This window comes from Xylaria bambusicola (assembly GCF_022495145.1).
Source record: "Xylaria bambusicola strain CBS 139988 unplaced genomic scaffold F5B22scaffold_66, whole genome shotgun sequence".
NCBI lineage: Eukaryota > Fungi > Ascomycota > Sordariomycetes > Xylariales > Xylariaceae > Xylaria > Xylaria bambusicola.
Genome location: NW_025953619.1, coordinates 152,514 through 172,076, shown reverse-complemented (window position 1 = coordinate 172,076; position 19,563 = coordinate 152,514). Strand labels below are relative to the sequence as shown.

General features: G+C 48.6%; 9 protein-coding genes across 9 annotated transcripts; 5 read left to right on the top strand and 4 right to left on the bottom strand.

Annotated features, from left to right (window-relative positions):
- The first annotated feature begins 221 nt into the window (after positions 1-221).
- Positions 222-1,262, top strand: F5B22DRAFT_626246 (uncharacterized protein). The gene has a single exon (XM_047976235.1). It carries the CDS (start codon positions 381-383, stop codon positions 795-797), a length of 417 nt encoding a protein of 138 aa, XP_047826131.1. The 5' UTR covers positions 222-380; the 3' UTR covers positions 798-1,262.
- Positions 1,263-3,961: 2,699 nt separating this feature from the next.
- Positions 3,962-4,983, top strand: F5B22DRAFT_660930 (uncharacterized protein). The gene has a single exon (XM_047980329.1). It carries the CDS (start codon positions 4,008-4,010, stop codon positions 4,617-4,619), a length of 612 nt encoding a protein of 203 aa, XP_047826130.1. The 5' UTR covers positions 3,962-4,007; the 3' UTR covers positions 4,620-4,983.
- Positions 4,984-4,990: 7 nt separating this feature from the next.
- Positions 4,991-6,361, bottom strand: F5B22DRAFT_626245 (FAD dependent oxidoreductase). The gene has a single exon (XM_047976234.1). The coding sequence runs from the start codon at positions 6,211-6,213 to the stop codon at positions 5,122-5,124; it is 1,092 nt and encodes a 363-aa protein (XP_047826129.1). The 5' UTR covers positions 6,214-6,361; the 3' UTR covers positions 4,991-5,121.
- Positions 6,362-7,184: 823 nt separating this feature from the next.
- F5B22DRAFT_660918 (NAD(P)-binding protein) lies at positions 7,185-8,132 on the bottom strand (the record flags this gene model as incomplete). The annotated part of the gene is made up of 3 exons (XM_047980328.1): positions 7,185-7,653; positions 7,718-7,936; positions 7,971-8,132. The coding sequence occupies 3 exons, from the start codon at positions 8,130-8,132 to the stop codon at positions 7,201-7,203; spliced, it is 834 nt and encodes a 277-aa protein (XP_047826128.1). The 3' UTR covers positions 7,185-7,200.
- A 2,074-nt stretch (positions 8,133-10,206) lies between these two features.
- On the top strand, positions 10,207-10,811 carry F5B22DRAFT_660917 (uncharacterized protein; the record flags this gene model as incomplete). Its single annotated transcript, XM_047980327.1, has 2 exons — positions 10,207-10,436; positions 10,514-10,811. 2 exons carry the CDS (start codon positions 10,207-10,209, stop codon positions 10,809-10,811), a joined length of 528 nt encoding a protein of 175 aa, XP_047826127.1.
- Positions 10,812-12,390: 1,579 nt separating this feature from the next.
- Positions 12,391-13,922, top strand: F5B22DRAFT_651303 (uncharacterized protein; the record flags this gene model as incomplete). Its single annotated transcript, XM_047979444.1, has 3 exons — positions 12,391-13,231; positions 13,295-13,608; positions 13,740-13,922. The coding sequence occupies 3 exons, from the start codon at positions 12,391-12,393 to the stop codon at positions 13,920-13,922; spliced, it is 1,338 nt and encodes a 445-aa protein (XP_047826126.1).
- A 145-nt stretch (positions 13,923-14,067) lies between these two features.
- Positions 14,068-15,049, bottom strand: F5B22DRAFT_639617 (putative aromatic ring-opening dioxygenase LigB subunit; the record flags this gene model as incomplete). Its single annotated transcript, XM_047977739.1, has 3 exons — positions 14,068-14,308; positions 14,384-14,585; positions 14,656-15,049. 3 exons carry the CDS (start codon positions 15,047-15,049, stop codon positions 14,068-14,070), a joined length of 837 nt encoding a protein of 278 aa, XP_047826125.1.
- Positions 15,050-15,753: 704 nt separating this feature from the next.
- On the top strand, positions 15,754-16,745 carry F5B22DRAFT_490249 (NAD(P)-binding protein). Its single transcript, XM_047972343.1, has 2 exons — positions 15,754-16,407; positions 16,475-16,745. The coding sequence occupies exons 1-2, from the start codon at positions 15,875-15,877 to the stop codon at positions 16,632-16,634; spliced, it is 693 nt and encodes a 230-aa protein (XP_047826124.1). The 5' UTR covers positions 15,754-15,874; the 3' UTR covers positions 16,635-16,745.
- On the bottom strand, positions 16,560-18,688 carry F5B22DRAFT_490237 (fungal-specific transcription factor domain-containing protein). Its single transcript, XM_047972342.1, has 2 exons — positions 16,753-18,688; positions 16,560-16,685 (listed from the first exon to the last, which is right to left on the bottom strand). The coding sequence occupies exon 1, from the start codon at positions 18,527-18,529 to the stop codon at positions 16,775-16,777; it is 1,755 nt and encodes a 584-aa protein (XP_047826123.1). The 5' UTR covers positions 18,530-18,688; the 3' UTR covers positions 16,560-16,685; positions 16,753-16,774.
- Between the last annotated feature and the right edge of the window lie 875 nt (positions 18,689-19,563).

Genomic DNA, 19,563 nt, shown 5'->3' with positions numbered 1-19,563 from the left:
GCAAAAGACAAGGAATGTAAGAAAGTAAATAGACAATCCTCCAGAAGCCATCCCGCATCATGGGCTCCTCATGTTCATTCAGCGTGGATGCGTACCCAGGTAGGGTATGATGCTCTGGTAACAACGTCGCTCAGTCGCGCTACCTAGTTCGCACAGTCTGAGTTGAGGTGTAACCGGATATTCCCCCACATACCCCCAATTCTTCCGGGTAAACTAGGCGACTACAATAGATTCAATAGGTAGAAAACCGCTAGTGTAATTGTCCATCTTTCGTATGAATAGAGGGGGCTGAACAATTAGAGGCATAAAATTAAAAGAAACATCAACTAAAACTTATCACAACGCACAAAGTCACCACCTCCATCTCTCCACTCGCGAAAATGATAACCGGCCTTCATCATATCAACCTCGTTGTCCCTCCGGACACCCTAGACGACGCGGCGGCCTTCTACGGCGAGACATTAGGCCTAACCCCGCGTGCTGTGCCTGCCTTACAAAAGGGTACTCTTCTCTGGTTCGACATCGGTACATCTGGACAGCAAGTCCATGTCGCCTTCGGAGAGCCAGTCGATTTCTCCTTCGAGTCCCGCCGTCACCCATGCTTTCGCGTCGCCGACGGTGATCAGCTTCTTGAGTTGCGACGCAAGATTTACGGGCACTGGCAGCGCGGTGGCACTGGTGCCCCCAGAGCATGCGATGCCCCTGGCTCCGAGAACAGCGGTGCTAAGGGCGTCGAGTACCCCGAGCGCTTCTTTGCTCGAGACTATGCGGGTAACCGCCTTGAATTCACGACTTAAATACAACGATCAAGATGTACCGGGATCGGTATGGATATGAGTGATTGTGATTAGGCAGATTGAACATCGATGACTGTGCGCTGGTTATCGTTTTTTATGTACTTATTGGCAAGTTCATATCGGCGATAATTGGATGAAATGAAAAGAACCGGATATCTATGATGTGTAACCAAAGTTTGAGTCCCAACCGAGGCCCCAGCTCATAGATCTACTTTGTTACGAGCGGCGCGTCAATGATTTAGATGCTTCATCTTGCCACCAGTCTCTTCCGCGAAACCCACGTGTTTCGATATAGTTTTCAAATAGAGTTCGTATTTGACAAGATAATAGGGCTGAACTAAGGGGACCCAATGAGGCAAGCTTTGGCTAGCTAGGGCAAGATAAGATAGCCTAGGCTAGATGTTGAAATGACAGCGGTTCAGTCAATATAAACCACACACCTTTCTTTTGACTGTGGTTGATCCATGAGTGCCAGAATGCGTCTGTGTAATTCCGTGCATCTGAGCGTCAAGGCACGTGTCAGCGTGGACGGTTCGAGTCGTTATTACTGGCATGGTGCCCTGAGGAGAGAGTAAAGACTTAAGTTCACTAAAATCTCGGTGTTATGCCCACTAGAGGGGAGAAGGGAATCTTGCGCGAGATTCTCCTTTGCGATAGTCCCATCCAGCTGATCACCGCTATATCGCTCATGCTCGAGCTTCCTGTCCAGAATGAGTCTAGGTACGGGGCAACAGTCGAAGGTGGTCTTTTGTTGATCTGGATCTTCCTGAATCCTGGCCCACGATGCCGTATCCCCAGCCCCGTGATAGAAGTTCATCTTCAACAGCCAGCTGGGCGCTCTGTCCAGTTGCCATCTTCGCGTCGGGGAGCGTCCGCAGGCGCCTCGTCGCTATTTTCGTCGGCAATTAAACCTTGGTTCGTCTGAAGTTCGCAGGCTCTCGTTGGCTGCGAGCTTGATTCACCGCATTCACCACGTGTGGTATCATAGTATATCATGAATAGTTTAATACAATCTTTCTTCCATGTTCGCTGTTAGCATCCTTGATAATCAAAGCACTATTGTGTCTCGTCAGCTTTGGTATACAGGTCTGTCACACGGACGATGTGACTATTGGGAGTTAGGCATGACTGGCAGAAGTGGTATGATCATGCTTCTGGAGAATGCGTCTTCAACTAATAGTGGCCAGCCATAGAGACCATGATTGACCGAGATATTCGGATGATCATTGCACCGCGGTGTTGTCCATCTCTGGCAAGCGCTTAGCTGTCGGTCTATTTATCATATAACGAACCCTGTCGTATACGCGGAGATGGGTATCTTGTGGACGGTGGGCCGATTTTTTAGAAGAGAATTCTTTTGAAGTCGGAGGCGCAGTTGAGGTCGAAATCGTAAGGAAATTCCATGTGTTCAGTCATATGCGTTGGCGACACCGTTCATGAGTGGATCTGCCGTCGATACATATTCGCTTACTATTAGCCATATGTCGGCATCGAGATTGGGAGACGATAGTCATAAACGAAATCAGAAAAGGGTCGGATTTTGAAGCTCGCCAAGTCCATTTGAAGATGTTTAGATTCCGCGGTGAGCAGTTGATGGAGTGCGATAATATCGCGTTCTTATGCTTACTGGACTGGGTCACGAATGATCGGCTAGCTCGAAGCGAGGGTCGGAGCTTGATATGATGGATCCATCAGAATGAGATACAGATGTGTCTTTAGCTCCGAAGCTCTCTGGGTGTCGTCTTCGCGTGCACGATGCTCTTGCTCTCGACGGCGAAAGGAGTGGCGGCCTAAGCGTTCCGCGAAACGATGATATATGATGGCCCGAGAGTATGGCTGATTTTCGAATAGGGGTGCCACAGGTAGCTAATCATTTAATTGTGATAGCTCGCTGTGGCTGACGGATAATACCATTGTATATCAATTGGTGTTGAAAGGTTATAGAGTGTCTGGATGCTGTGACATCACGTTTATTAGGGCCGAAGACTTACCTGAAAAGTAAGGGAACGACAACGCGACTGCCTCGGGGATCTAGAGATCTGCTATCAGTCGTGGCTTCGTCTTTGCTTCATATGTTATCATTGACCAGAGGCCAGTGTCAAGGACATTGTCCATAATTCAACGGAAAAGGGGGGGGATTATCAGTTGTTGACACTGGTGTTGTTCAGAGACTGAAATTGAAAGAACGTCTCACAAGGCACGAGATCAGCCTAAGGATACGGAAATCCGTCCCAGCTTGGTAATAGTGTACATACAACCCATTGTCCTGGGGGCCTACCGGTCACAAAAACACAACTATGTTGGCGTCACATGCTACAACTCAGACTGCGGCAAAGAAAGGCTGCAGTGGTCCGAACTCAGTTCTGGAGCACTGTACAGTTTACGGCACTCACGATCAAGGAACGGCTATTAAACAATACTAAAGAAAGCCCGACCCAACACCCTTGTGAGCTATGGCTAGAGTTCGGGGCAGGCATCCCTGAGGTGGTCGCAAGCCAATAGTATATACTGGGCACCCCGGCACATACGAAAACTTGACTCTCGCCAGCTTGCAACAACCCTAATTAGGCCTCCTGAGTACTGCTACAAGTCCCACTTGCTCAAGTCCTCGCCTCTCATCTTACTAGAGAGCAGCCGCTCCATTTACCTCAAGATCCGCCTACCGTACCAATTCGGTTATTCTGTGGGTGATCATCTTGATGTTGGGACTCTACATACCGCTTACCATTGGACTGAGTAAACAGCAAGGAGCGCCGGCTAATAGGTTGAGAGGAAGGAGGTTGCTAAAGGTGTATACTGAGTCCGAATGAGGCATTGTACCTTGAAGTCCTGCTGCAGTTCGTAGAGAGACGTGTAGAGTTTCATGCGAGAAAGCAGGTACTCGACGTTACATATTTCATGCGCGTACAGAGAGGGTACATATATGATTTCGTTCACATTATGTGTGATTAAAGTTCGGGTTGTTGTATATAAAAATCCCCTTGGCCCCTCCCAGAGGCCGCTCGTCTTCCTCTACCTTCATCGTCGGCTCGAACGTATGTATCTCACTACGTATGTCACTTAGTCATATAACTTTTTTATCAATAACCAACCTCAAGTAAGGTAAGAATCAGTGTACATATCCTTTCTTTATGTGTTTCTTAGTTCCATATCGTTATTTTTCTTTTTTCCGATTCTCTACTAACAGATATCCAAAGAGCTGTAATCATCATGGAACAACCTTCCTCTTCAACTCCTTTACTTTTATCTTCATCCTCCTCATCATCTTTTTCCCCCCCTTTGCCACTCAGCCCGCGTACCAACAACGCGATTGAAAGGACCCCATTACCTACGCCGTCACCAGCCGTCCTTACACCAGCTCTATCTTTATTAGAGCGCAGGAAAAGGAGAAATAGACAGAAGACAGAGCAAGAGAAACAGAAAGGTGACCAACTTAACGACGACACGATAGGCATCGTCGCGGACCATCCGTGCGAGAATTGCCGCAAAGCTAGAGATGTCAATTGCAAATGCATGGTCGCTCGCAATCCAAAGAAGTTTAACTCCTGGAAATGCGGGAACTGCCTTAGGTCCAAGCGAAAATGCAGTTTCAACGTTGATAACCCCGGTGTTGAATATGCGCCGCTGACAAAAGAAGGCGCGGAAAGTGTGGAACGCAAAAAGAAAGCTAATGCGCGGCGAGATGAGACGAGGCGGGCGAAGGCAGTGGCTGCTGAGGCTCAGGAAGCAGATTACACACCCAGGGAGTTAGAAGCCGCCCAAATTCTGGTCAGCGTGAGGACTGGGGAAAGGGGATGGACAGCCCTGGTACGATTAACTTGACACTATTCGTCTGACTACGCTGTTATCCTGTGGCATTTGGAGACAAGGGGAAAACCTGCTGTGTATATATAATAGCATCAAGATCTAGTTCGTAAACCAGGGTTCCTTGCGCACTAACAAGGTCATCATACCCGCATACTTGTGACCATAACATGCGTGCTGACTAACTCCGGTGCTGGTAAACTTTCACAATATTGACTTTGTTGTCACGGCAGCCGCTATAGCTAGGAGCATCGATCGGATTAAGGTTCGAGAGGAAAAGGAAAAGGGGGCGGTGGGCCGTGATTTTCCATGTGGTCAAGAAGAAAGTAACAATTGAGCCTTTGGATACAGGTTAATGCGGTGAAGAAGGAGAGAGAAGAAGAAAAACAGGGACAGGGGTGAGAGGGAGTTCTTGCATCCACCGCTGTCGCATTTGCGAAAAGACAAGATTCCAATCTATTATATTTGGTTCTATACTCGTCGCGACCGAAACACAATGCTTTCGCTAGCACCCAAGTTCCTATGCAGATGGATCACCGTGAGTGTGCATGCGATCTTTAAAGGTCAATCCAAATCGCGACTCATGAATCCTAAAGGCGTCCGGGAACCATCCACGGAGCTCCTCTCCATCGCGACCTTCCATCATCTCCACGAGACCTCTCGCGGACATCCAGCATAAGACCATTCCATGACCCTGGAAGCCAGCAGATACCCAGAGGTCCTTCTCTCCCGGCATCTCCCCCACGAAAGGGAGCCCGTCGGGACCGTATCCCATAATTCCCGTCCACTTCATACGGATACGACCGTCGGGGTGATCGGTGCCCCAGTTATCCCCGAAGTATTGAGGGAGCGTGTTAATGAGATCTCGCATCGTGTCCTCATCCTCAGCCGAGTCATCTGTCGTGCCGTATTCATATAAACCATCTGATGCGGCGCTACTCAAACGACCCCCGATCACGATGTCTCCTTCGAATTTTGAACCTGGGGGTCGTGGAATCATGTAGTCGTAACCCTTTCCATAGGAGAACGTGTATGTGTTTTCTAGCCCACCTTGCGGCATATTAAGCCCAGGTCGCTGTGCCGTGACATGTCCGCGTAATGGTACTATGTGGCCCTGGAATCTCTTCAACAGGTGCGCCGTATATCCATTCGTAGCCATGATCACCCTCCTAGCTGTAACAGTGCCCCTAGGAGTTTCCACCTTGTACCCGCCCTCGGGTAATCTGTCCACACTCGTAACGGGCGTATTCGTCTGCAAATTCAACCCTTCCTTTATACAAAACTTTAGAACGCCAATGGTGAACTTATACGCGTTGATACTGCCTGCTTCGTACGAAATGCCACCGAAAACACCCTCGTCACCACCCTTACCGCAGAAGAACTTGCTGCGGACTTCATCGGGGTCGTGGAGCGTGTAAACAGCGGCGTCGTCCCCGGGCATGGCGTCCTGCAAGGCGCGGACAGCTTTCTGCGCCAATACCCAATTCTCCGCGTCATAAATCACATCCGTCGTGCTGCAGGGATGGCTGTCGCAATCGATACCGTGCTCGCGAGCAAAGGCGTGCACGGCGCGGATGTTAGCGAGTTCGAGACGGGCGATCTTGGCCGCCATTTCAGCCCCGTGCTCATACGCGTGGTGTAGAAAGGTGGTATACGACGCTGCTTTCGTGTGTCCGCCTGCAACAATCTCCTGTCAGCTGAGAGAGGTGAGCGGGCGAGTGATGGACGGGATACTGACCGTTCCGCCCGGTCGCGCCCGAGCAGGCTTGGCGCGCTTCTATCATCACGATATCCTTCGCGCCATTGTTCAGGAGATTGAATGCTACCGCGGCGCCCGTGATACCGCTTCCAACGATCACTGTGTCTGCTTTCTCAGGGAGCGACTCGGTGGAGCGTAGGTCGGCAATCTCGTCGACGTCGAGCTGCCAATAGCTCCGGGTGGGGTTGTCACTTGGCAAGGACACGGGAATCGCTGCACGATGCTCCATTTAGGTCGGATTAGATCAGATGAGATTGATTCTCATTCAGATCACAGTCTTGTCTTATTAGAATTAAGATGAGATAGATATCAGGTGTGCTGTATATGCTTTTCTGAGATTGTCCATACCCGTATGATGCCGGAGGCAAGTTGCTTCCTTATCAGAGCGGCGAGTAGGTAGCAGCTGAACTGCGGATTATTCCGTCTAAGCAGTGGGCACGCTGCAAGATAAGACTTCCCTCTGTAGGCAACCAAGCTCATGATCTCACCTTCTCTCTCAAATGTGTTCATTCTACATCAATTATCTCGTTGAATTCATTGGGATGTCTATGTATTCTCTAAGGTAAATGATTCTTCATAAGGAGTTCGATGGTTCCTTTCAGCGAATGCGGGGATGCGGGGCATGGAGGTGTTGCTGACGCCTACGACGAAGACCGATTTCAGCCATCACGAAGACGCTTCTTCATGGACGCACACGCGACAGACATTTTATCATTTGTGTTGGTATCTCGTAATAGATATTATATAATTACGTATACTTACTTCGACTCATCTATATACACTACCGACCCGTGTTTCCCGCGCTAAAGAACAAACCCCTAATGTGTGGATAAGTCTAACTCAAAAGTTGTTCGTCACTCCAGGTTGAATCTCCTCTAACTTCGCTTTCAACTCGGCCCAAAAGCACTTTCCTACGTCCGGGTTCTGGGTCGCCACTTCGGAGGGCTCTGCCACCTTGCAGTCTTCGAGATATTGACCATGCGACTCCAAACCCGCGATCCCCGCCGAAACTAAAGTCCCGCTACCTTGCTCCGTCGTCCTGGCCAGCATGGTCTTCACCAACCCGAAGGCCACCTTCTGCAGCCCCTTGGCCTCGCGCGACAGATCGGAGTGGTAAAGGCCGGGGGACACAGCGTTTATGGTCACGGGGTAAGAGGGATACTCCTCCGCGATGCTGCGGATAGCGAATACGCCGAGGAGCTTAGAGAGAGGATACTGCTCTTTCCAGTACGGGCTATGCTCTCTATTGTTTTTCACCGCTTCGAGGAGGTTGGACTTTGACTTTTGAGGAAACTGTATATGTCTGTGAGCCCCTGAGCTAGTGATGACGAGTAAGCCGAAAGGAATGCTCGGCCACCGTGGCTTTTAGCTTGGGTAGCACAAGAGCGACGAGCAGGTTGGTCGGGATGTAGTTGATCGCGATATTCATCTTCACCCCCTTTGCCCCGAATCCTTGGACTTCCTTGTAACTCGCCGAGACCAAGCCCGCATTGGCATGAAAGATATCGACTCGGTCAAGCTCGCTTTCAAGTCGAGTGGCGAAAGCCTTTATGCTTGAGGGCTGCGCCATATCGATCTCCCAGAGCTAAATCTCGACGTCGGTTGCGGACGGCCAAGATCAGTCTCTTCGTGCCAAGCCGAGCATAGTGGCGGCCTGCTTCTTTGCCAGGGCCGGTGTTGCTGCCCGTTATGACAATCGATTGCCCGGAATATGATGTGCTGGGGTATGAGAGTTTCCCAATCTCTATCAATTGGCTTTGTATGAATCCCATGGCGGGGATTTAGATATAACGAGATACGAATTCGACGCTGGACTTGAGATACTGTATTGTAGGACAAGACAAGGTGACCATCAAAGTTATTAAGTAGACATTCATCGCGAGATAAATATAGAACCTATAGTGTTCGTGTTACCTAGGGTTGACAGGGATCGTGGATTTGTTCAAAAGGGGGGAGGTGGTGGTTTATAACAACTCGAATTGTCCGAGGGTCTATATAAAATTGGCATTAGGACAACTGGGTCATATTCCCGGACTGCCAGGTGAGCTTCCTGAAGCTTTCAACTACACGCGCCAATAGTCGACTGGGAGTTGAATTTCTGTCAAGTCGACCCCGACTAACTGGTCGATTCCTCTGATTACACTGCGAATCGGTTGACTATCAAGATGTGTACTAAAGTCTCTAATACAAGCATGTGCGGTCTCAATTCAATCTTTGATAATGCACCGAGAAGTGTGGTAAGTCTACAAGATCATTATAGGACTGGGCATGACACGTAGTACAAGAAATCAACGAAGACCTCGTCGATTCCACGACGTTTGAGCCGTCCTCTCAGGCGCCGATCCTATATTCCCTTATCACTAAGTAGTAGGTACCTACCTTATGAAAGCCGTTAGTGTTCACAGGATTATTGGTGCCGTACTTTCTGTGCTATACCTCAAGTCAGGATTTACAGTGTCATGACTTGCGAATACGGGATTGTATCGGGTTTCGGTGTTTGGTCCTCGGGCAAGTTGATCAAAGAGATCACCAACATGCAGAGCCTCATGCCCAAGACTTGTGACGTCCGAGCAATCGACCAAAATGAGTATCAGATGCAGATGCATAGAATTGTATCGGAAAGATCGATTCTGTACTTGAGGATACGCCTCATTGTAGGAAAACGAAAACAGGTCGAAACCTAACCGTCTGCATAATTATTCTATATTTCGAATCGTAGCACTGCCCATTAAGAGCTAAGACCCTTCAGAGAAACATATCGCTAATGGGTGGCTTTGATAACACAACGTTTCCAGTAAGCGTTGGTTGAAGACTCGTTAGGAAACGTCCAGCACACGTTTACAAACAGATAATTCGAAAGCTATGGGAATCAATGCATTATTTTGGCTTCCCTGTCGAAGAGGTAGGTGGCCGGGGAAAAGCACAACCCCCTACTCCAATGGGAGACATGCTATCACAGAAAGCATCATCTTAACACTCCATTAGAAAGGGAATAAATTGCTTATCCCTTAGGTACATTGTAGGAAGAGGTCTGCCATTTTTGAGTTACACCATTGCTGACACGATATTTAGTGCTCATCCATGATGTATATTTTCAGGCGCCGAATTAACAGCTTTCCTTGTTCTATCAAGTATAATGTTGCCTGCAGGTCATTAGAAAGAAACAATACGCGGCTAGAGCCTTTTCTACCCATATTCGTGTAAAGGAAGGGTTGAACTGCTGCTATCACGTGACCCAGAAATCTTCGGCGCGGGATTTATGGCAAACTGCTGCCCCGACTGCGTAAACTTGCATGGCGCCACTCCCTTTACGCAACTCACCAGTCAAGGGAGTGTAGCGAGCGTGGTACACATCGCCTGACGGATTGGATAGCCATCCTCGAGTGAATTTAACGATAGGTTGTCACAAACTCTGTTTGTTTGGTCTACTGAGTCAATACTATGGAATCTAGGCTTCTTGACCACTCATCGATGTGGCTGAGGTCAGAAACTTGAGACCATATACAAATCCAAATGACAACACAATGTTTGTCAATATGGGAAGATAGACGTGGCCTGCTATGACTGGAGGTGTAAGACGAGTGCACAATAGAATTTTCTACCGTGTTTCAGGGACAAAAGAACGAACAGTATGGCATATCTAAGGGAGTGTAGATAAACACCTAAAGGCCTCGGTGTGATCTATTGAATATATGTTAGAAAATTCGTGCTCTATGCTCTCCGCAGGCTTTCTGCTTCTCATGTTTCTCTAAATCTATCAGTTATTGAACTCATCTTTTACTATCTCTACCCAATACTAGTCGTTTGACTTATTCTACCTAGCTTCTCTGTTACTTCGAGGGCGCTATGGATAACTATATTCGCCACCACCTTCCATACTCGACAGGCCAGATGGCAGCGCAGCCAGAGGCGCAAGGCATTAGAGTAAATTGGCAAAGAGAGGCACTTGAGGAAAAGCTACCAGACGCTTGCATAGAAGCTAACCAGCCACGGGAAATCCTCAAGGCTGTTACTGAACATTTCCTATGTATGGCTGCTATCCAACTCCGCTTCGACCAAGCCATAATTGAAATCACGTAAGCTAATTACCATTCCTTTTACTTTGTTTACCTATCTTCTGTTCAAGAGCACTATAACTGATCTCTGAGTTTAGAGAGCCACCACAGCGGATTGAAAGCATTCATATTAACCAATACCCAGAGGGACCTTGTCACCGAGTGACCGGGGAATTTAGTCACCGTGATCTTCGCTATCATGTACATGTGTGGATTGTAGGGAACCTATGGATGCACAAGCATATCTGGGCCCAATCCGCTACAAGCAATATGGACCCTCAACATTACTTCGATCCTCCACACGATCCAAATTTCTATGCAGGATGCACACAGTGCACGAGTCTGGAGCCTGGAAATAATGCACCCAAGCCAAGTCTCGACCAAATACAATCGTAAATCAGATATCCGAAGGATACCTTCGAGTTTCATAGTACACTCCGCCTCCTCACACGGCCTCGAGTTCTTATGATGTTGTCTGCGCATTATGAGGTTGCTGCTGCAGATAGATAGCTATTTGAAAACACTACACTGGTTGGGCTGGCTCGGTATTCATGACTACCTAGTCTCTGGCCACACACAAAGATTAGCCTAGGTAGAGCATAGACTGATGCAACCTCTTTGTCGGCAATCATCGTTTTGGATGACTCCATTGGTTATCTGGTGACCTGTGTCCGGACATTTTCTTTGCTACCCTTCAGCTGTGTGCTATCGTTTGCTCGCTATATCAGTTCACATCTCCGTCTGACAGTTCATGAGGAGGGATCCTATAATGTCTTGGTTGTAGGGTTAATTACTTATGCCAATTGATGTCAACGCACGTCTGACACGTGCAGATGACACGAAGGTGTTAAGGTCGGTACGGGCTACTTTTGATAGTGCTGTGTTATAGCTCTTACAAGTATTTCTGGGTTAAACAACGATTATAGGTCAGTCATAATCACTGCATGTCCTGAATATTGAATAGCTATTCAGAGATTCTGTCTTTCTGTGCTTCAGAACTCCATGTGACAGATATGTTACTTGGTAACGCAATTAATGAACCCCTGCATGGTGGGGGTTTGGGTTGGTCGCTCGTTGTACCATGCGGGGTAGCATAGTACTCGTTTTCTATGGGGAATTGGATGGTGTCGCGGGACCCGGCCCGGAGATGGTTTACCTGTGGTTTTGTGTCTTGGCTTTGCGTTGACGGCGGTGGCTGTCATTCGTTGCGGCTGACTTGGGGCATAAGTAAACTTGACCCCTGGCAAGAACCCTGGCCTGCTGCATGTTGAGTCAGCCATAGGCTGACAGGTTCGCATTTGAGATCATCTGATAGTGTACCCATCCTACTATTGAGAAGAAGACAAGGTTGAAACCAAGGTTTTGACTAAGCATTAGGCTGCCTATTCAAGGCGAGAATGAAGCTACACCTTGTCTCTAATTCTACGAAGTACTGGTACTACTGTGGCTTGTCACAGGAGGGATAAACGAATGAGAAAAGGAGCAGGCTATAACCATGCTCATACATTTCTACCTTTGGCACATCGGCCACCGAGGAACGAATGCATCGCCTTCATCTAAGTTCGGGAAGATGTTTCGGGGCCACATAAGTATGGAAAGACCTGAAAGTGTCACACGATGGATCCTTGAAAAGGCGATGTATCTTCTGAGTAAGTTAGTGAGCCATGCTACCTTGGACTTGATAACGGTATTCGAACAGTCATAAAAAGCATCATGATAACTGTGAGAAAAGGAACAGGGGGTCCTCCGCGTGATGTACGATGTGGCGTTTTGGGTATGGGTGCCTCGGAAGCCCTGCCCCTTGAGCTGTAGAAGTGTAAAAAGCTGAAGTATAATTATACCGCTTGCGCAGGTGATTACTCCCATATTAGGAACATGCCGGATATAATGACGAAATTACATGTCCAGTTCTTCCTCTTTCGTTCATGATTCTTATACTATACGAAGTTCCGATTGTTTTAATTCGAAGCGGACAATGACACCAATTGAGCGGCCGAAAATCTGCTTAAGGACGGCAATTGACCATCGCATCATCAGGCTGTGCAAGAAGATTATTCTGCGTGAAGGGGATCCGGAAACTAGTGAACATATCTCGATAATTCGCCAACACGGAGCCAGGCTAGGCCGCAAGAATGACGAGATTAATGTCACGGCAGAGCTTGCTGGACCGACCACGACGGGCGGCATAGTAGTTATCTTGAGTCAGCCCCGATACCGTCATCCGTTTGACAGAGGTCTCGATGCAGTAATCCAAGACTGTCCGACTTTCAGGACATTGGATGAATTATTCAGGACCGCATCTTGTAATTCATTGACTTTACGAGATAATGTGTCTTTGGTCGATCTATTGCCATTTACTCCCCAGCGACCAGAGAAGTTACCGCCTACATTGATTCGAAAGGCATTCGATACCTGCAGGCTGGCAATATGTGCAAAAAGTCCCGATGTAGTTCTTTGCGCGGGCAAAATTCGGCTTCCTACTCAACATCAGGGTACCACGAAGATGTCCGTGAGCCGTAAAATCTGCGATCCCAAAGGGGATCTCAGAAGGCTCGAAACCAGGTGTGTTGGCCAACTGGATAGATTTGACAGCGTTGGGCTCCAGGGAAACGGCCAAGAGCAGATCGTTATGTCGAGAGTGAGCGGATTCCACCCCAGCTGCGCTATGAGTCACCTGCCAGAGCATACCATCCTCAGGCAGCTTTTGCTATTAAACACAGTTAAAACATGCGGCCTATACAGAGAGGATTGGCAGGAGGTGAAGTGGATGGATTCGATTCGAGTCGAATGCTCTGGAATCATGGATAAAATCAAATGTTAGTTCTGGACGTGAATTCAAGTGTTACCGTACTTTCTATCTCAGGGCTAACAGCAATCAGACAAAGAGGAAAAGACGAGGAAACTGAAAAGAAAACGTCCAAGTCATTCCCAGAGATCCACACGTCAATCAAGGACAGTGTCTGACTATGGTGGTATTTACTTCGACATTCTTGAGAATCTTCGAAGAAGCATTGTCAGAATCGAAGACTTACAGCGCCGGCAACCGACTCAGACTTATGATAATCTACTCTCGAGTAAACTCAGCTACCGATGCAACGATGTGAATATTGTCTTACGGGAGGCATCAAAGCTTTTCAAGAGGCACTGGCCGAGAACGAAAAGAATGGCAGACCTACATTGCATTGTTGACATGGTATGGGGGCCCGCCATCTTGCAGATGGTATCAGCAAAACGCCACCGGAGCTGCAAAATTCCCGCCTGCAAAATATCATTCAACTAGAAATGTCAAATCTCGCTGCCTGTTCAACTGATGACAAATTCAAGCCTTCATTTAAACTCGAAAGGCTAGCGGACGTGTTTCTCCAGATGGCTGTTTCCGTCGAGGATATGCTGGGCGACCTCCTAGAGTCCAAAGATAAGCAAGGCTTTACACCTTCGAGAGAAGACACAAAGTCTTCTCAAAAGCGGAATGGGTCCCTTCAAGGAGAAATTATTGTAATTGATTGAAATAGGGAAGCCGATCAGCACAATGCCCAGTCTTAATCGGACCACCTCATTTGCGTCCGTAACTTAACCACACAGCATACTCTCTTCAACGAGCTCTGTAATAGGATATTACCAAGCAGCATTCATGATAAACTTCGAAGCATAGTTAAACTTTTCCAAATCGATATTGCGCCCAGTTCAAGGGCCCCTCGGGCATAGTCCACAAGCGTTCACCAACATCAGCACCAGCAGCACCCGCAACTACATGAACAGGCAGGATGTGCTCCACCGTTGGATGCGCCTGTCTCGCATCGCTGCGTCTCATCAAGGCCGACATTGCCGTCCTACGGTCTTCCGGCTTCGAGGAAACAGCTGCTTCCAAGGCATCGTCAAAACTGATGGAGTATCTAATAGCGATACTTGTCAACAGAAGTCCGGATGAATTCATAATCAGTACTGGAATCAGCAGGGGATCGACTTACGGCATGGGCTTGGTGCTGCCTCGATTAACCCTGTAATCCTGCAGGTTATGAGCGGCCATTCCTGCGCCGATAATGAGAATTCCTTCGTCTCGGAGACCTTCGAGAGCCTGGCCCATGCGGTAATGGAGGCCTGAGTCCTCATTGTTGAATAAAGAGACTTGAACAATTGGGACGTTCAGGGGGTTGCGTTTAGGGTCGAACGCTGTTGCACTCGCGACGTTAGAGATGAAATGCTGAGAAATATGGATATAACAGGCTCATTGTTCATTTACCAGCTAGAAACCCGACCCATACACCATGGTCCAAGCCTCTCTTGACTTTCTCAACTTGTATGCCGGCCCCAGATAGTTTCTGAGCAACTTTCTCGGCAATCTCCGGGCTTCCTTTGCTCGGATATTTGTACTCGTAATAATGTGGAGGGAAGCCGTAGAAGTCATATATCAATTTGGCGTTTTCAGCAGCGTTGATACTTACCCTGCTAGGCCCGTCTTGCCAGTGAGCAGAGAAGACAACCACCGCCTTGGGTTTTACCTTGGTTGTGATTTCTAACCCAGTCTCACCCAGTTTGAGATAGGCGGGGTGGTTCTGGTTTTCCATGAAGTTGGGGCCGCCTATGCCGAGGAAGTAGACGGGCATCCGATGAGCTGAAGGCGACGGGTTAGACATGGTGATCAGACCTTTGATTGACGTGTTGTCGGTTGCTGGCGTCGAAGCGGCGGGTTTGACTAAACGATATGCGAGAGATATGAACAGGACAAGAAGCGAAGTAATGAAGAATGCCGACTTTGCAGGAACAGGCATCTTGTGTTCCTCAACGCGAAAACCATGCACAATTGGCTGGCCCCTGAAAGGGGCTTTCGATATATATCTGCATTTTGAATCTGAGGCACAACTCGTAAGCCAGGATTAGTGGCTTACAAATGTGAAATCGTATACAAATCATGACAGATGCCCCAAATCACCGTCGTCGGAATCTGATTCTGGGATTGATAATAGGAGGCGGCTGAAGAGCGGTCGCATTAATACACGATCGCCCGTCGAGCGGTAAGTGGGGTGACAATCCGACCTAGCCAGTGACAGAGCTAGATCCGGCACCTACGCCCCCGCATGCCGCGCGCGAACTGGAGTCTCCTCGGGAATCAGCTCGAGTTGTTCTGCGGTATGTTGTCGTAGATAGGCGAACATAGGACGTGGAACGGCAGATAGAAAGTTTCATCGAGGTACTATAGCACCAGAGAATCGAGCGCATTGCTTACAAATGCGTCAATAATGAAAACGGATCGCGCGGTAGATACTATGGGGCGATGTGGTCTGTGAATCTAAGCTCTCATCCCACGGGGCTCTAGATCTATCCTACTTGACTGATATAAAGCTAAGTGTCTGGGCAAGAGAATGTGATTCAATAGAACCCAGTATCATCAGACATTGACAGCTTCCGTAGAACTTAAACGGAGAAATCCATTCATCTCGAGAATCTTCTATCAACCTACAATGTCGTCGCCCGTCGTCTTGATTCTAGGAGCCGGTCCCCGGGTCGGTGCCTCTGTCGCTGACAAGTTCGCCACTGACGGGTATAAGGTCGCCCTCGCATCCAGAAAAGGCACCGGCAGTCTTAACGAGCAAGGCTATCTTTCCCTCAAAGCAGACTTCACCAACCCTGAGTCGATCCCAGCGCTGTTCGATGCAGCCAAAGCTGAGTTCAAGGCCACACCCAATGTCGTCATATACAATGCGGCGGCACTGACTCCGCCTCCCGACCAGGGCTCGGTCCTGTCAATTGGGGCTTCGAGCGTCGCCTCCGACTTGAACGTGAACACTGTGAGCCCGTACGCCGCTGCGCAGCAGGCTGTGGCCGCCTGGGATACGCTACCCGGTGAAATCAAGAAGACCTTCATCTACACTGGCAACATCTTGAATAAGGTCGTCTTGCCTGTTCCCCTCATGCAGAACCTAGGCATTGGCAAGTCTGCTTCTGCATACTGGATCGGTCTGGCTGACACGCTGTATGCTGCGAAGGGATATCGGTGAGTAAAGGCTCTCCAAAATTGTGCCTACCTTGGGGAAGAGGCTCTAATAGTTTCGACTTGGCAGTTTCTTCTATGCGGATGAACGTCACGAGGATGGCAAAATTAAGGCAGCGCAGCTTGACGGTCCGACCCATGCCGAGTTTTATGCTGAGTTGGTTAAGCACGAAGGCAAGGTACCATGGAATGCCACCTTTGTCAAAGGAAAAGGCTATGTTCAATTCTAGACAGATAGACCGTAATCGAGATATCGGTGTGCAGTTGATAAACCAATGTAACTAGTTTGAAGTAACGTTAGACTAAACGAGTCAATGGAAGGTATATGTTTAGAAGGGTATCTCTCACTCATTGATTATATTTTACTCTCTCACACGAGTAGTACGAGGTCACCTTGATATCGAAAGCACGTGGCGAGATCATGGCCATCAAGATTTTCGGCATTATCATTGCGCCATACGGCCTCCATCACTTTGAGAGCTTTGCGTAAGGTACCGAAAACGCTTGGCGGCTGGAGAGACTCTATTATCTCGCGCAGCTGTATCGCTAGTTCCGGTTCGGCTAGGCAACCCGCTACACAAATAGGCCATACCATGGTCCTCAACAACGCTGGTGGCGATACCTGGCACACTGATTCCTCCACGATGAGTCTCACCAGATGACGTATCTCGACGCTAGCAGGCTGCCAGCCAGATACAACGACCGATAAGTAAATGAGTGCTGAATAAGCCCAAGCGAGGGTGACTAGGGGCTTCTGGGAAGCAGTACTATTTTCTGCAAAAATATCGAATATAGCATTGCTGTTCTCGGAGTTGGCTACCGTGCTTGTTTGGAGCCGGGTGAGGCCAGTTTCCAAAGAGCTCTTGATACATGTAGCACGACGAACCGATTCCATCACATCCAGAGTTCCGCCGCGCTTGCAGCGCTGCTTCCATGCATCAAGCACGGCAATCTCACCTATCTGTACCAAAACCCAATTCTGACAGCCCACAACAGACTCGAGATCAATGACTGGACCCGTACCTTGGATATTTTCCACCAGCAGGCTGTGATGGTACTCGTAGAGTTGGGGCTGTTCCTGGAGTACCGTGCTGGCGACTATGTCGTCAAATATCAACAAGGTAGATGAGAAGTGGAAGGCAGCTTGTTCCGCGCTTGGAAGATGACCGTATAGAGCCTCACTCCACGATTGCGGCCCTACACTATGCATGGCTGCCTCAAAACTCGAGTTGAATCCCAGCGATTCGATACTTCTAGCGCTATCGAGAAGCTGCCTAAAAAGTGCTAGGGCGCCTCTCAGGTGCGCTTGGCAGTTGTCGAAGCTCAACACAGCGATCTCAAATCGTTGCACCTGCATAATGCTTGCCATGACTCTCGCAGCACCGTGTAGATGTTCGGTGATATCCGAGCCGCTGATGACTTGCAGTGCTTGTTGCAGGAGTTCAAAGGCCTCCTTCGTTTGCGCGAGCACCGTCTCCCAATTTGGCCCTCCCCGCGATAGCGAGAAGAAGTAGGAACTCTGGCAGAGTGCGGCCCGACGAACCACCGGGCTTTTCATCATCATCTCTAAGAGCCAGGCTCTACCACCTTGTAGCAACGAGGGCTGGTAAAACGGGAACAAGAAGGGGAACACATGATCGATGTAGAACATGGTAAGAAGAGAGTCGTCGGGCTGACCGGACGTTGAATTCTGACCCCGTGGCGCGGGCTTGCAGTCCACCCGCCGCGGCTTGACAGCCCTGAGCGCAAGGGCACATGGTTCCGTCAGTCGTCCATCGGTAGAAGTATTAGTATCTCGAGCATTTGATGCTTGCGGCGCAGTCTGATTTGGGGCTGGCGTGGACCCGATGGATCCGGCAGTTTCGGAGTGGTGACGATTTCCAAAGCGGCGATGACCCCTCTCCTTGACCTTGCGTCGTAGGAACTCGGCCATCTCCTCTTGTTTCGCGCCACCGTCCATCCAGTCCGGCTTCTCATCGCCATAGTGGCAAGTTAGGTTGAGTGCATCGCAGCAGTCGCATACAGGATGCTGCTCGTCGCATTTCTTTCGCCGCAGTCGACAAGTCCAACAACCGCTGGAACTTCTGTATTTGTTTATTTTCCGAGGGGGCGCGTCCGTTGCCATTTCCCCGATGCTCTAGGTATGAGTATAGTTGAGGTAACTGCCGGTCCAATTGACCCTCAAGAGCGCGCTTCGGATTACAAATACGCTGCCAGGTAAAGGTTAGCGTAGAAAATCGGCGATCTCCACTAACACCCTTCCTCCTTGCTCAGTAGCGACGAGTATGATACTTTACATATTGATAATCTAAATTAATGTTATAGTCAGTATGTACAATTAATATACAGCTTCGCATAGGAAAATATTCTGCATTTTGCGCAAATACTTGGGATACCGTTTCTATCATACTTCCGTAAACCTAGGAGCAGCATACCTAACATAGCTCCTCGGACCAGCCTCTGGACTGACGTGGCCAGGGTCAAGCGTACTCAACTATCTCGGGTATCAAAGGGATAGGCAAGTCTTATGATGGTTGTGAGGGAGAAAGGACTTGAACGTGAACTGGGGAGTAAGATGATTTATTATGACCTATCTCTAGCTACCTATTTTCCTCCAGGTCTACATAGATCTATGCTCCTTGTCCCTCAAACCTTTATCTCTGTGCACATGCATAGATTCCTCTGGTCTCTGTCATATCAAACAAGTAAAGAAAGATTGTCAAGTCTGGTAGCAATGGCTTCCGGGCGTAGGGGCGTCTATTCAAATCTATACATCCTTAACTAACACACACGTAATTTGAAGAAGTAGGAGTAGGCATGAAACCCCATTGTGTGAAGAGCTTGACGAATCGTGTGTAGGGTATGGTATGTAGAGGACATTTCAGGAAAGCGGGTCGAGTCGTTGTCTACTTGTATGTACCGAGAGTAACCAATTGAGCGACCGAGAAGCGGGCATTGGAGCGGTTCAAAAGAGAGGGTTGTCAGAAGTGTAAAGCGATGATACTTGGCGATCCACATACTGGAATGTATAAAGGACCCTCCATCCTGCCGCAAGGCGTACTGTAACTTAACCTTCTACTTAATCAACGGGATTACATGTACTACTCTTGACAAGGGTAGATAATCAAGCAATGGGGTGAGACGGTATTGATTTAGAAG

Bases quoted from the DNA above. Each gene is read 5' to 3' on its own strand.
- F5B22DRAFT_626245 (XM_047976234.1), bottom strand. From the start codon at position 6,213: ATGGCGGCCAAGATCGCCCGTCTCGAACTCGCTAACATCCGCGCCGTG.
- F5B22DRAFT_626246 (XM_047976235.1), top strand. From the start codon at position 381: ATGATAACCGGCCTTCATCATATCAACCTCGTTGTCCCTCCGGACACC.
- F5B22DRAFT_490249 (XM_047972343.1), top strand. From the start codon at position 15,875: ATGTCGTCGCCCGTCGTCTTGATTCTAGGAGCCGGTCCCCGGGTCGGT. The intron at 16,408-16,474 runs GTGAGTAAAGGC...TCGACTTGGCAG, and splicing joins TATGCTGCGAAGGGATATCG to TTTCTTCTATGCGGATGAAC.
- F5B22DRAFT_490237 (XM_047972342.1), bottom strand. From the start codon at position 18,529: ATGGCAACGGACGCGCCCCCTCGGAAAATAAACAAATACAGAAGTTCC.
- F5B22DRAFT_660930 (XM_047980329.1), top strand. From the start codon at position 4,008: ATGGAACAACCTTCCTCTTCAACTCCTTTACTTTTATCTTCATCCTCC.